Genomic DNA, 15758 nt, shown 5'->3' on the forward strand with positions numbered 1-15758 from the left:
TATATCAGCACCATTGATCTCCAGTATACTGGAGTATACTGGAGATCTATGGCCATCAGCACCCCAATGCACTATGATTGGTCAGATATTTACTTTTTTGCTCATAACAACGGTCGTCGGTTTTAAGGTCGACGATAGAAATCAACACGATCAGCTGGCTGCCTGTCACGTGCTGACGGCATGTAAAGGTCGATCAAACGAGATTGGAGATTTGCGTGTGTTTTTAACCTTTGTGGTCACATGATGCAGGTTACATGCAGGTTGCATGCTGCAGCAGCAGAGCATGCAATAGCATAAACAGTGCGCCATACGAAAAAGATGGGCAAGGAAGTAGGGAGAGACATAAGGCAGCGCAATTTTGGGGGTGAAAACCTCCTGAATGCAACCCAGAAAGGCTACCAAAATGGCTCGAAGGATAGAAAGATCCCCTCTCGTTACATTTCGGAGAGGATTTTTGCCTACATTTTGCTGTACATGGGGGTACTTCTGCTCATTGCTATGTGGAGTTACCACCGGCTTCCGCTACCGAAGACCGTGGCTGAGCACGGAGGCTCGGGGGAGTTTTTGGAGGAGCGGGCCCGGGCTCACGTCGCTGCCATCACCAGCCTCGGACCCCGGCCTTCGGGGTCGCGAGCTAACGAAGTTCACTGCGTTGAATACCTCCTGAAATCACTGGAAAAGATCAAGAAAATGGCCGTGCCTGGGGTCCATGAGATAGAAGTTGATATTTCCTACCCGGAAGGCTCATTTACGATGGATATTTGGGGAGGTTTCACGCCATATTACAAGAAAATCACAAATATTGTGGCTCGATTGAGTCCGGGGAAAGATGTGGTTAGACAAGGCGAGAATGCCCACGAGCACAGCCTGCTGGTCAACGGACATTTTGACACCGTGGAAGGAAGCCCTGGTAAGAATAAACCGTTTATTATAATATTCCCTTTAACTTTATTCTATTTTATTAAACGGTTATTTATCTTCTTCATTGTTTTGATTGTTTGTAAGAAAGTTTTTTTTTTAATGTACAATTTTGTAAAATAAAATTCTTGTTGGATAACTTTCCGTATGGCGCCACCACTTTTTCACTCATTTTTACAAAAAGGGATATATCAATCAGGTAAATTAGATACTATATTATTTTATTTCGAATGAAAAAGTGGTGGCGCCATACGGAAACTTTTCCTTCTTGTTCTCCAAAAGTCCAAGCCCAGGGACCAAACACCTGTCATAAATCTTTTTATAATATAAGTTAGATGATTGATATTTAACTGTACACTAATACTGCCTGACTGAAACGTCTTTGTTAACTAAAACTGTGCACTGCTTGTAAGTTACAGACGTCTGTTTATTTTTAATTTGTAAGGATGATAAAAAATCCTCGGGTGACAAATCGTAACCCTCCATCCTCCTGTCGAGGATGAAGGGAGGATCATAGATGGAGGATTACAATTACCGCAACAAAGTGAACGATACTTTGCAATGACAGCTGTTTTGAAGAAAGTTCTCAATTGGTAATCATTTTTATAGGCTTTCCTTAGAGGAAAACTCAAGGTGTATATAATTTCAGTCCACGCCAAAAACCCAAAATGGAAACTTTTCCGGGAAATGTAATTATTTTGTGAGTTTGTGCGGACTGATGCATAAAATAGAGTGGTTGAATAAAAGGAAGAGACTACCTTGAAACAAAATCATGGTTTATTAAAAACAGTCAATTTAGTTGCCATAGACAAAATTACATTGAATTAAAAAAAATTACAGCTAAAACAGTATAATTACAGAATTAAACTGGGTTTGACATTTAAAATAAAAAATGTAAAAAAAACCTGCCACTGACAGAGACTCAGTTGAAGATGTTCTGCACTTCTCTGATAATATAGCAAAGCTACATTAACAGTACATTGTATTATTTTTATTTATTTATTTATTTATTTCCAGGCAAACAGTACATACAAAGAATAGGCAATAAGAAATAAGACTACACAGAGAACAAGCCTGCGGATAACCAAAAAGCAAAAATAATCACTATCTAAAGGCGATCCAGACAATAAAAATAACAAAGGCACAAAAGGGCACAAGGACAAAAACGACATAAAAACATACATACTTCTTGATGCATCTCGAGGCTGATTGTTAAACATAAAAGGAAAAGACTGCCTTATTACTCCCTATTATTCTTAATGTTTTTCGTAAAAACATTCAAACATTGCAGCCAAAGGCTGAATTGAGTTTATGCCCTTTAGGGCCTAAACGGATCTATAAAAATAGAATGTTAACATTTACAACAACAAAAACATTAAGAAATTATACATTTATACCCGACAGTAGGGAGGTAGTGAGACGTAACTGTACATATAATTTTCCTTTTTATAGATTTGTATGTAACTGAGCTCTGTAATTACACAAAGGCTATTGACTCCCTCCCCCCCCCCCCTTTTCCAGCCTCTATGAATGAAGGCCATTCCTTGTTGAAAACAACATTGTCCTTTCATGCATGAATTAAGTTCTGTTCCTTGGGTTGTTATAAACACATCAGTCCATAGTTGCATCCTTTGGGGCCTTATCATACAGGCAACCAGCTTCAGGCAATCTCAAAGAATTCATATTAAGTATAATCACATTTCAGTTTTCTCTTTATTACCTCTGTCTCTGCAAGGAGGAAGGAATAGACTGTGTCAGGTATAAGCATGGAGGAAGAAGGTAGTCTCTTTCTTTCCCTTTTAACATGTTTAACGACTTGGCCATGTAACTGCCATAGTCACAAGGTCTAGGATTGGACTATTATTGTACACTGTAGATCTATGCATTGTTTTGAGGACAATGAGTTAAGCCCGGTTCATACTTCCTGCGAATGCGAATGCGATACAAATGTTGACGTCACAAATTTGCAACGAATAATTCGCAGCAGTTCAACTTTGCTCAACTCACTTGCGAATATTGCTGCGAAAGGAGGGTTGTGACGTCAAATTTACCTCAAATTCGCTTCGCATTCGCAGGAAGTATGAACCGGGCTTTACAGAGAATAAAATATTGTCTGTATGCTGTGTTGTACATAGGTTATTGCAAGTACTGATGCATGCAGTGCATGCAGTTGATTGCCTCCAAGTTGCCAGATTGAAATGCCCAATGTGACATGGCCTAGCGGCCTTTATCCTACTTGATTCTAAAATTTAAAGGGGTAGGTGGATCACTTTTGGGGGAAGAAAAGAGTAGATTTTTAATGCCTGTTTCATTAAACTTACCAACAAAGGATCGATAATTTCTACCTCCATTATCCAACAACAGGCCTTGAATTTAATCTTTGAGAGGGCAAGGCCATTTTCATTTTGAAAAGGGCACCTCATGCAAAATCTTTAAAGTTGCTAGACACTATTGGTAATTGTCAAAATCAAGTCTTCTAACTTTGTGTATCTCATCATATGCATAAAATAACAAACCTGTGAAAATTTGAACTCGATTGGTCGTCGGAGTTGCGAGATAACTATGCAAGAAAAAACACCCTTGTCGCACGAAGTTGTGTGCTTTCAGATGTTTGATTTCGAGACCTCAAATTCTTAACTTGAGGTCTCAAAATCATATTCGTGGAAAATTACTTCTTTCTCGAAAACTACGTCACTTCAAAGGGAGCCGTTTCTCACAGTGTTTTATACTATCAACCCCTCCTTTACTCGTTACCAAGTGAGGTTTTATGCTGATAGTTATTTTGAGTAATTACCAATAGTGTCCACTGCCTTTAAGTTTATAGGCCAGGTATTTGAAGGGGCACCAAGGTCAATACCAGGGCAACAAAGGCCATGGCCAGCAAAGATTCCATCCAATTAATTAGACGATTTTGGAGTTGAACAAACAATAAAAATGACTTGAACAGGGTACATGTATGAACCAATGGCCTGCATGAAATATTTACAAGCGACACAACATTTTAGACTTTTAGTACAAATGTTTTAAATTTTCTCCACAAATTCACTAATATTTCACAACAGAAAGGTTCACTAAAACATTTATTTATAAACTACACTGTAGTAGGACTAGGCCATTCTGGGGAAAGTGTATTCCCCCCCACCCCCCCCCCCCCCCCCCTATAAACCAAGGTTCAGGTCTGCCAAAACAAAAAAACACTAAAAGCTCAGTACATGCAAAGACATCCGATCAAAACATTTGAGTCAAAAACAATTATATTGACATATATATCAGGTTGTACTTTGTTCATGGTACAATCATACAGACAGGGGATACAGCCAAGCCCTGGGGGACAACAAGCCCTTGGAAAATGTCTCAACCACTGGCTGCACCTGCTGACATAAGTCCTCATGAATGACTTGAACTTTATGAGAAGACAGATTGTTGTATGGTTTTTATGGTTTTCACAGCCTCTCTAGTGTAGAGAAAGTAACAACCTCATCAGAATTTTTAATAGGTGTCAATCAACAAAATATATAATAATCACCTGTCTAAATGTGTTAAAAATGCTAAACATCACAACATTGTTGTATGGTTTTTATGGTTTTAGAGCCCCTAGTACAGAGAAAGTAACAACCTCATCAGAGATTTCAAATGTTAATACATGTATGTCAATCAACAAAATATATTATGATCACCTGTCAGTGTTTAAATGCTTTACATCACAACATTAGTAAAGTGCCTGTCATTTAGGCAAAGTAAAGTAATAGGGTATGTTCAGACAGCGTACTAAGTTAGACCTGAACCGGTTTAACTGCTACGAGCAGCAGGGGGTGGTCGTAAAAATAAAAACCCCTTGCGTTCAGACAGCACTGAGACGGTTTATCTTTGGTTTTAAGAGGTCAAAGAAAACGCGACCCGACCCTGTTACTCTAACATCCTGTTTATTGGCCTGTTCATTGGTCACCATGTGTTTACATCATGATTACGGAGGTCAATGGGTCGTCTGTTGTGAGTTAAACCGGATGTGGTCTTTTTTTTCTGTCCACACACAGTGTTAAAAGATAAACCCAAAGCGGTCTAGAAATAAACCCCCTCCCTGGATGGTTTATCTTTTGTGGGTTGAACTAGAGTTGAACTAGAGTTGAACTCGTTCGGGTTGAACCATGAGTTAAACCACTTTTGGTACTGTGTCTGAACCACCTCATACTCAACAATTTGAAAAAACGCCCTTGTCACACAAAGTTGGGTGCGTTTAGATGCTTGATTTCTAGACCTTAAATTCTAAATCTGAGGTCTCGAAATCAAATTCAGGGAAAATTACTTCTTTCTCGAAAACTATGTCACTTCAGAGGGAGCCGTTTCTCACAATGTTTTATACCATCAACCTCTCCCCATTACTTGTTATCAAGAAAGGTTTTATGCTTATAATTATTTTGAGTAATTACCAATAGTGTCCACTGCCTTTAAACAATAGACTAGACTTGATTTTAAGTCTGAGACTGCGGTTGATTCTCTGCACAGCCACACAGAATTCCCCTGCAGATTTTCTATCACGTGCTCTAACTCGCAATCTCAGACTTTACCCTCTAGTGTATCCGGGATATTCATTTATTCACAACTTACATTTACATATTATAACAACACAATGCCAGAGAGATGACCAATCAGAAGACCATAAAACACCCGTTGGCTGCGTCTATTCCAAATAGGACATAGAATCGCTTTAATAGCATTTTCTGTAACACAAGATTTAATCTCAAATTGTTGAAAAATAAACTTGAGAAACTACTTGAAATAACTATAATAATACCAGACAAAAAAATGTGATACCTTTGATTTGAATGGAGTTGTCCGAAGAGTTTCCCAACATTTTTTATGTAAATATTTTGTATAAAGGATAAAACTTACTTTGATATTTGTTTTAATGGTTTTTTAGTACTTTTTACTGGCAGGTGGAAACAGGTCGTTATACCAATAATAATATTTTAACGATGACTATACATACATACAATACAAGTAGGCTCTAGCTAGGGTTGAGTTTACATTCATGTATGCTCAATTGAACTTGGTGAATAGAGGAGGCTGTTAAATAATAGAGACCTGGGGTAGGTTTGGCTCCAGTGTCTCAAAATTGTGGTGGTACTGCTGTAAAATAAAATATCCTTGGTCCTTGAAACATCTAATTATGTAAATGTGATGGCCCAACAAAATAAAATCTAGTCTCTGGTCTGCTTTATAAGGTAATATATCTTGGACCAAGTGGGGCTGGATGCCAAGGAGTTGCCATTACAAGAAAACATTTTATTTACTTAAGGTTATAACCCTGGAAATGTAGGTCATGGTGTGACCTTTGATATTACCTGTATTCAAATTATATAAGTACTGAATATTTATGAGCTGAGTGTAATCAACTAAGTGGGCCAAAGCAAATAAATCACAACTCCATACATGTACAGTATGTGAGGAACCTTAAATCCTGCGAAATCGTGTTAGAGAGATTACAACCTAAATCCATGGCAGAGAACAGAGATTACTGGACTTTGATTGTGTGTTATAGGGCCTGCTTATTAAATGTGTTGAGTAACTTTTGCTGGTACTGGTGCTGTCGTGCTTTCTCTCTCCGTGAACTGCATATTAAATTTACTCAGTCCTTGCTCTTTTGTACATGTTAGTGAAACTACATAGAGTGCATCAATAGTAACAATAATAATTGGGAGGCTAATCTGCCTCATTGTTATTGTTAATTATTTTATTATTATTATCATTATTATTATTATTATTATTAATATTATTATAATTATTATTATTTGTTCGGCATAACAAAAAGAACAACACAAAACACAGGAATTACGGAACAAAACATCAAGGACAAAAAGCCAATTGCACATGCCTGGGGCCAATTTCATAGAGCTGCTTAAGCAAAAAATTTGCTTAAGCACGAAAATAGCTCGCTTATTTTATACATGTTACTGGCCAAAATTTCCTGCCATATACATTGCTTATGACTAGTATTAAGCTGTTGTTTACTTAGCATTACAATTGAGTGGAGTCTTGGCCGGTAATCTGATTTTACTAAGCAATGAATTTTTTGCTTAAGCAAATTTTTTTGCTTAAGCAGCTCTATGAAATTGGGCCCTGGAATTAAACAAAATTAACTAAAAAACTGTGACTACAGTAGGAAGAAGCCTTTAAGTCCAATGCCCTTACTCACTGCTCTGAGAAGCTGAATTGCGAAAGAGGCGGCTACAAGGTGTTCCGAGTTGCAGGCATGCAAGGGTGCCTTTGGCAGCCAGCCACACCAACCCAATAATGACCACAGCACAGCCTGATCAAACTGTGTGAAAGTGTGAACTGTACATTGAGTTTTAAAATTGTAATGTTGAAATTTTAAAAAATACTTGGTTTAAATACCTGCATTTGTACTAGAAACTATTTTTTGTTCAGTAAAGCCGGCATCCAGGATTTCGTGGCATGACAAGTGATTGAACGGATCACGTTCTGCTGACTTAAGTGGCTGGTTGTGCGCTATAATGGTCTCTTGTCTTGTCAATGTCAATATTCCTTTGCAGTACAAATATACTTTAGAAATCATTCATGGGAGTTTCGGTTCACTTAATGAGCATTTTGATGAGATATTTGATATTTTTATTTTAAAAATGGTCTCAGATATTGTCAGGCAGAAAGCTTCAGTGCAAACATCTAATTTTGAAGCTGCTTAAAAAACAAGGAAATACCCATTGTTTAATTGAGCCTCATGTCTGTTTGTAAATTTGTAAGGACAGGGATTGTTGGGGTTAAAGGTGCCAGTACATTCCGCTATTCCACCAACTTCTGTCACATCACTGATCAGTTTTCATCGAAGTAGCCTTCACTTTAAACTAAATCCCTTACAATCCCAAGAATTGAGCCCTGAGGAACACCATGCTTTAACACCAAGATTTAAATGAACAGAATCACAGCCCTTTATTGCAGAAGTAAACTGGTGTCTCCGAAAACCATTCCAGTGTGACTCTCCTGATGCAATAATGCTCAAGTTTGGAGAGAGTTAAGAGTGATCTATTGAAGGAAGTGTATGATATTTGCTACCAATTTGTTGTTTCCTTAAGAGTCCCTGCCTGTAAGAGTGTACCAAGTGGTGATTCATGGGTTCTAAGATCTTCTTCTAAAAAATTAGAGTGATACATCATCATACCAAACGAATAAATCCAAAATTTTAGTTTGCTGACGCTTTCGGTTTTGGAGTTACCAGTTATCAAAGTTTCGACCTAAAAGCCCTCGAGAAACGAATAGTACATTCCCTGTAAACACAAAAACCAGCGCCAAGGTCATCCCAAAAAAAGTAAAACATTTTTTGAAACCTCCAGTTGGGCTTATAACAAAAGTAAAAAAAAAAAGTTGGGATCTCGTTGGCGCATCATGTTACGCGCACCTGAACCTTTGACGAACAGTGCCCTCGTGCCATTTTCAACGCCTCATAACTCAGCGCGCCTATAAGTTCCCATGAATTAAACAAGTTCAAATGAAAGAGCTTGCATCCCTAAAACAAATTTAAGTGCAAAGTGCGTGGGATCTCGTTGGCGCAGAGAGATAATAGAGGTCAAAGTTCAAATTTTACCAATATATTGCGTTTTTGCACCTCCGTAACTTCGCGCGCCAACAACAAAAAATTGTTTTTATGGCAACTGGGTATTGGAACAGTTTTCATCTAATGACAAATGAAAAAAGAATCTTGGGATCTCTGCATCTTGCATGTCAAAAGATTTTTTGAAAATTTTCTAAAGTATTGCCATTTCACACATTTTGGCCTAAATTGGGACAACATTCACTTTTTTCATCACTGTAAGTATCTGTGCCAAACAAGATCCCATCAATGTTTTCTTGTATTTGGTTAAGTTGAGTGTTCCTAAACAGATTTCAATTGAAAAATAATTGGGATCATGTTGGCCCACCAATGTAACAAAGGTCAAAGGTCATATGAAACTACACTACTGCCTATTTCGGGCAATTTTACGTCGTCTAGAAATCCACGCGCCAATATGATCCCATTAAATTGTCTGCATTTTATGATTATATAGATTCTCAGCAACACATAAAAAGCAAAAATCTAATGGGATTTGAGTGGCGCTAACAAATATTACAGATCAAAAGTTCGCAATACATGCCTATACTTATGCATTGCTGTGGCAACCGAAAGTGAGAAATATCCCCCAATTTGAAAATGTTGGCAAACCATGAAGGGGATAGGTCTCCAAAACGAATTTTGGTCAAGAGATAGACTGGACTTGTTTTTACAAATGGTGTTAGTTTAATGTTGGTGGGTAACTGTTGCCAAGGTCAAAGGTTACACAGAATATGGGTGTTTTTTATATTTCTGTCAAGAGCCAACTTCAGAGCCTTTTCAAGATTTTATTTAAAGAACAAGGGCTCTATCCTTTCAGTTTGGGACAGCCACTTATAATATCTAGGCACATATGGTTGTCCCAAATTAATTATAGAGCCCTTCCTTATTTGATAAAATGTTGACAGGGCTTCGAAGTTGGCTCTCCACAGAAAATGAATTACAAAACACCAATATTTTCTGTGGAGAGCCAACTTCAAAGCCATGTCAACATTTTATCAAATGAACAAGGGCTCTATAATTAATTTGGGACAATCACATGTGCCTAGATATTATAAGTGGTTTTCCCCAACATAAAGGATAGAGCCCTTGTTCATTAAATAAAATCTTGAAAAGGCTCTGAAGTTGGCTCTTGACAGAAAATATCAAAAACAGCCATATTCTTTGTAACCTTTGACCTTGGCAACAGTTACCCACCAACATTAAACTAACACCATTTGTAAAAACAAGTCCAGTCTATCTCTTGACCAAAATTCGTTTTGGAGACCTATCCCCTTCATGGTTTGCCAACATTTTCAAATGGGGGGATATTTCTCGCTTTCGGTTGCCACAGCAATGCATAAGTATAGGCATGTATTGCGAACTTTTGATCTGTAATATTTGTTAGCGCCACTCAAATCCCATTTGATTTTTGCTTTTTATGTGTTGCTGAGAATCTATATAATCATAAAATACAGACAACTTAATGGGATCATATTGGCGCGTGGATTTCTAGACGACGCAAAATCGCCCAAAATAGGCAGTAGTGTAGTTTCATATGACCTTTGACCTTTGTTATATTGTTGGGCCAACATGATCTCAATTATTTTTCAATTGAATTCTGTTAAGGAACACTCAACTTAACCAAATACAAGAAAAAATTGATGGGATCTTGTTTGGCACAGATACTTACAGTGATGAGAAAAGTGAATGTTGTCCCAATTTAGGCCAAAATGTGTGAAATGGCAATACTTTAGAAAATTTTCAAAAAATCTTTTGACATGCAAGTTGCAGAGATCCCAAGATTCTTTTTCCATTTGTCATTAGATGAAAACTGTTCCAATACCCAGTTGCCATAAAACCAATTTTTTGTTGTTGGCGCGCGAAGTTACGGAGGTGCAAAAACGCAATATATTGGTAAAATTTGAACTTTGACCTCTATTATCTCTCTGCGCCAACGAGATCCCACGCACTTTGCACTTAAATTTGTTTTAGGGATGCAAGCTCTTTCATTTGAACTTGTTTAATTCATGGGATCCTATAGGCGCGCTGAGTTATGAGGCGTTGAAAATGGCACGAGGGCACTGTTCGTCAAAGGTTCAGGTGCGCGTAACATGACGCGCCAACGAGATCCCAACTTTTTTTTTTTACTTTTGATATAAGCCCAACTGGAGGTTTCAAAAAATGTTTTACTTTTTTTGGGATGACCTTGGCGCTGGTTTTTGTGTTTACAGGGAATGTACTATTCGTTTCTCGAGGGCTTTTTGGCCCAAACTTTGATAACTGGTAACTCCAAAACCGAAAGCGTCAGCAAACTAAAATTTTGGATTTATTCATTTGGTATGATGGTGTATCACTCTAATTTTTTGGAAGAAGATCTGCGAACCCATAAATCACACCCCCCCCTAATTTGGTACATTCTTACAGGCAGGGACTCTTAAAAAAATAGAAGCTGCTGGAAATCAATTAACTCTTCAAGAAGCCTTCTAAAAAAAAAAAAATAACATTAAAAACTTGCTTGATCTGTTTGTACATTGCAACTAAGATGGAGAGACAAGAGTGTACTGAGGAAGTGCAACACTGTACCAGGTAGGAAGGAATAGACAAAAGCCCCTTTCACACGAGCGCTGCAAACGCGGGTCCCTGGTTAAGGGCGCCAGCCGTCTGTCACCTTTACCGCGTGCGATTTTTTAGCGAGCATTCACACGACACGCAAACACACATGTAAACATACGTCCCTCGTTTGGGTAGGCCTACTGCATGGATAAAAGTCTACAAGCAAGAGGCTTGAGTTAATACAAAAACCTTACAGTTAAAAGGAATAAAATAAATCAATTTCATTGAAATCAGTTAAGTCACATAAAATGTAGAATATTTTAAAAACATTTGCGATAACATAACTCTCATCCCGGCGGCCGGCGGGAAGGGGGTTACGTCTTCGAAGCTAAAAAAAGACAAACACAAAATTCCACAATTCAAATAGCTTTTTTGGACGTTAAAAATGCTACATTGTTGAATGGAAATGCTTATTAGATATGAAATTATTGATGAGACATACCAAATAATGAATTAAAACATCGAAAAGCTTAGCCAAATGACGTATTCTGCTTGCGATTGAACGATGTTTTTGCTTCAAGGTTTGAGCTTGTCTGGAAATGCAGCGATCCTGCAACGTCGAGTCATGATCGAGTCGAAGAAAAACACAAAATCCCACGATTCAAATAGATTTTTAGACGTTAAGAACGCTACATTGTTGAATGAAAATGTTTTTTAAATATGAAATTATTGATGAGACATACCAAATAATGAATTAAAACATCGAAAAGCTTAGCCAAATGACGTATTCTGCTTGCGATTGAACGATGTTTTTGCTTCAAGGTTTGAGCTTGTCTGGAAATGCAGCGATCCTGCAACGTCGAGTCATGATCGAGTCGAAGAAAAACACAAAATCCCACGATTCAAATAGATTTTTAGACGTTAAGAACGCTACATTGTTGAATGAAAATGTTTTTTAAATATGAAATTATTGATGAGACATAACAAATGGTGAATTAAAACATCGAAAAGCTTTGCCAAATGACGTATTCTGCTTCCGAATGAACGATGTTTTTGCTTCAAGGTTTGGGCTGGTCTAGCATCCGGCCACAAAACCCACCAGCCAAACGGATCTTAGTCCAGCGTTGAGCAGATATACATGTACATGTATGTACATGTACATGTATATGCATGCTATAGTTGGGTATTCCTATAGTTCGCCCATTTCTTCCTCCATAGTTCTTCACGTGTCAACGCAGCGGTCCCTCGTTACGATCGCAGGCATTCGGTTCAGACGATGGCTCCCCGTGATTATAACATCGATGCGATTTTTTGGAGGAGGTCTCGATCTGTGTTATGAACAACACGGGACCCAGGTAATTTCGTAACATACATAGCATTCACACGACGTGGATTTGCGATTTCATAACATCGATGTTATGAAATCGCACGGGACCCTCGTTTGAATGGGCCTATAGTAACATCATGAAGTGTTGCAGAGCACTCGCTATGTAAACAGTGTGATATCCTGTAATCACCTGAACTCTTTTGCCCCTGTACAATGACAAATAAACCCATTTAAAGACACTGGACAGCATTGGTAATTGTCAAAGACAAGTCTTATCACTTGGTGTATCTCAACATACACACTGCATAAAATAACAAACTTCGGTCATCAAAGTTACGGCCATGGAAGAACTAGTACCCTTTTATTCCCATTCATAAATACTTTTTTGGTTAAAAGGCGTAACAAAGTAAGAAACTCTGTGTGTTGCATGCCTATTCCAGACAGTTTCCGGTTCCGTTCGTGCGCATGCGGGTATACATGTAGTCTTGGTGCAACACGTTCTGGTTTTCTTTTCACACACAGCGCGGCCAACTCACCGACAGCGCCTGCATCGCCCGTAAAAAGAAACGTCTTGCACCAAGACTAGCGCGGAGTATCCGCTCACAACTGGTTATAAACACTGGTCATTATCGAAGGTTTAAACACCCCCACATTACGCACTCTCCACCAATAGGAATAGCGAAACTGTCTGAGGTATATGAATGAAAGAAAAAACACCCTTGCCACACGAAGATGTGTGCTTTCAGATGCTTGATTTTGAGACCTCAAATTCTAAATCTGAGGTCTAAATCTGAGGTCTCGAAATCAAATTTTGTGGAAAATTACTTCTTTCTCAAAAACTACATTACTTCAGAGGGAGCCGTTTCTCACAATGTTTCATACTATCCACATCTCCCCCCCGTTATTAAACCTTACCAATTAAGGTTTTATGCTAGAAATTATTTTGAGAAATTACCAATAGTGTCCACTGCCTTATACTTGATTCACCATTATATTTCCTTCATTTACTAACATTAACCTATAGTAAACACACAGGGAAAAATGAGTTCTGGGTGAAATATTCTCAATTCTTAGGGCTGTTTAAATGCAGAAAAAAATACAGAATCATGTCTTTCATCAAGAACCATGGGGGTAAATTTCGGGGGCTACTTTTTATTACTGCTTACAAAATGTATGTATTTTTGCCATAATTCTTGCTGTGTTTTATCTGAATAATACAAATCAAATGAAATCAGAACATGCTTATAATATGGGGGCAGTGTAAACGGTGATTAAAGCATGCCTGTGGCTGTGCATGGAATTATAAACTCTCATCCAGTTACTGCATGCATGTGTGCTCTCTATAGATGTGATGCGGAAGGAGTACGTGCGCATGCAGTAACTTGGCGAGAGTTTATAATTCCATCAAGCCACAAGCATGGGCTCAATTTCATAGAGCTTCTTAAAGATGGACACTATTGGTAATTGTCAAAGACCAGTCTGCTCCTCACTTGGTGTAAACATAGATCTCAACACATGCATAAAATAACAAACCTGTAAAAATTTGAGCTAACGTAGTTTTCGCGAAAGAAGTAATTTTCCATGAACTTGATTTCGAGACCTCAAGTTCTAAACTAGTGACCATGGCAGACACTAGTTCTAAATTCTAAATTTGAGGTCTCGAAATGAAGCATCTGAAAGCACTCAACTTCGTGTGACAAGGTATTTTTTCTTTCATTATTATCTCGCCACTTTGACGAACGATTGAGCTCAAATCTTCACAGGTTTGTTATTTTATGCACATGTTGAGATACACCAAGTGAGAAGACTGATCTTTGACAATTAACAATAGTTTCCACTGTCTTTAAGCATAATTGTTGTTGTACAAGCTACTTTTGTGCATTAAAAGCAGCTCAATGAAATTGTGCCCAGCTCTGATCATGACGTCACAGCCCCTTTAAGAATGTTTTTTATGTGATCGCAAAAGGGATACATTTCACAAAGTGATGTCAGAAAATCATAAGTTATTCCAACCACGGAGATGGTGAGGAAATTGAATCGTGTTTGTTGAAGATTACTAGCAACTTTCTAGATCAATTAGGTACCACTAAGAGATTTAAGAGCCTGATGTTACACACAAAGAGATTATAATGGATTTTTGTCGCCTAATGGAAGCCTCTACATCAGGCTTATCCCACTCTTGTGTTTGTTCCAAGTATTTACATATATTGATGTGCATTTCCTTTTGAAAACTACTTACTAAGGACTGTAAAACAGCTACTGGTGTTCCCACCAATTGGTTCCAACCATATCTGTCCAAAATCCTCTTCAGGAATTTGTCCGACTTTGTAAGATTGTTTTAAGTGCAGGGTCATGTTGTACATGAACATTTTGAATGATTTTAGAGGGTTTTTTTCAAGCTGAACACACTGTACTTCCAACGGATGCGATACAAATGTTGACGTCGCATATTCGCAACGATTAATTCGCAGGGGCTGAGTGGTGCTCAACTCTCTTGTGAATGTTTTTGCGAAAACAGAGTTGTGACATCAAATTCAGGTCAAACTCGCATCGCATTTGCATTCGCAGGAAGAAATGCAGTTGCAGGGTGTATGAGAGTTTATATAAATCACCTTGTGCAAAGAAAGATTGACTGTACAATATTTACGTTCCAGGTAATTTCCTGGTAGGCAAGATCCTTAAGGAAATTTACATGTTGTCATTAGTTTACATTAACATCAAGTGTTATAATAATATTCAACTGACTGAACATATTTTTGTGATTCCTATATTATGCCCTCCTTCTTTCATAACAATAAAAGATGTTGTCATCAAATGTCTTGAAAGTCTGAACGAGGAAGTTTCATTGTGAAACTTGAGCGTAGTTAATAGTTATATAGCCTGCATCTGGGAATCCTTTGTAAAATCATTTGGTTCTGGTGGATTCTAGACTGTCCAAAGGTCCTTCATTGTGGGTCCTAGACGTGTCTGTTTTATAAGCTAGTCTTCAAGCTAACTACATGTGTGAGCACAAGGTACATTGTACTTTTTAGCTAAGTTGTTTGGTCAAGCGAACCCCCGCTCCCGGTGTGAATATTCAGCATTGAAGTTTAGTTACATGTACTGTACTCATAATGTTAAGTCAATTCAATTTCACTTTCATCTCGGCCTTTAAATCAAATTAACAAGAATTACAATAAATTAAGTTTACCATTTTTATACTGTACAAGCCAGAATTCTCTATTAAATAATATACATAAAAGCTGAAAGTATACAAGATTGCTTTTCCAAAAATATCTTAAAATTTCTTAAGTGTAAAATGGAATAGAACCTATGAAAGGCTCTGTAATATTGCCTAAGAGAATCATCCTTGCCTTGCTCTATGTATGTTTGTAGTGA

General features: G+C 37.9%; 1 protein-coding gene across 1 annotated transcript in view; it reads left to right on the forward strand.

Moving 5' to 3' along the window:
* Window positions 1-316: 316 nt before the first annotated feature.
* The window catches only part of LOC139945796 (endoplasmic reticulum metallopeptidase 1-like), a 41932-nt gene continuing 26490 nt past the window's right edge, over window positions 317-15758 (forward strand). The window contains exon 1 of the mRNA XM_071943226.1: window positions 317-910. Within this exon, the coding sequence (XP_071799327.1) occupies window positions 319-910 (592 nt within the window). The 5' untranslated portion in view covers window positions 317-318. The remainder of the gene's footprint in view (window positions 911-15758) is intronic.

Source organism: Asterias amurensis, chromosome 13 (assembly GCF_032118995.1).
Source record: "Asterias amurensis chromosome 13, ASM3211899v1".
Lineage (NCBI taxonomy): Eukaryota > Metazoa > Echinodermata > Asteroidea > Forcipulatida > Asteriidae > Asterias > Asterias amurensis.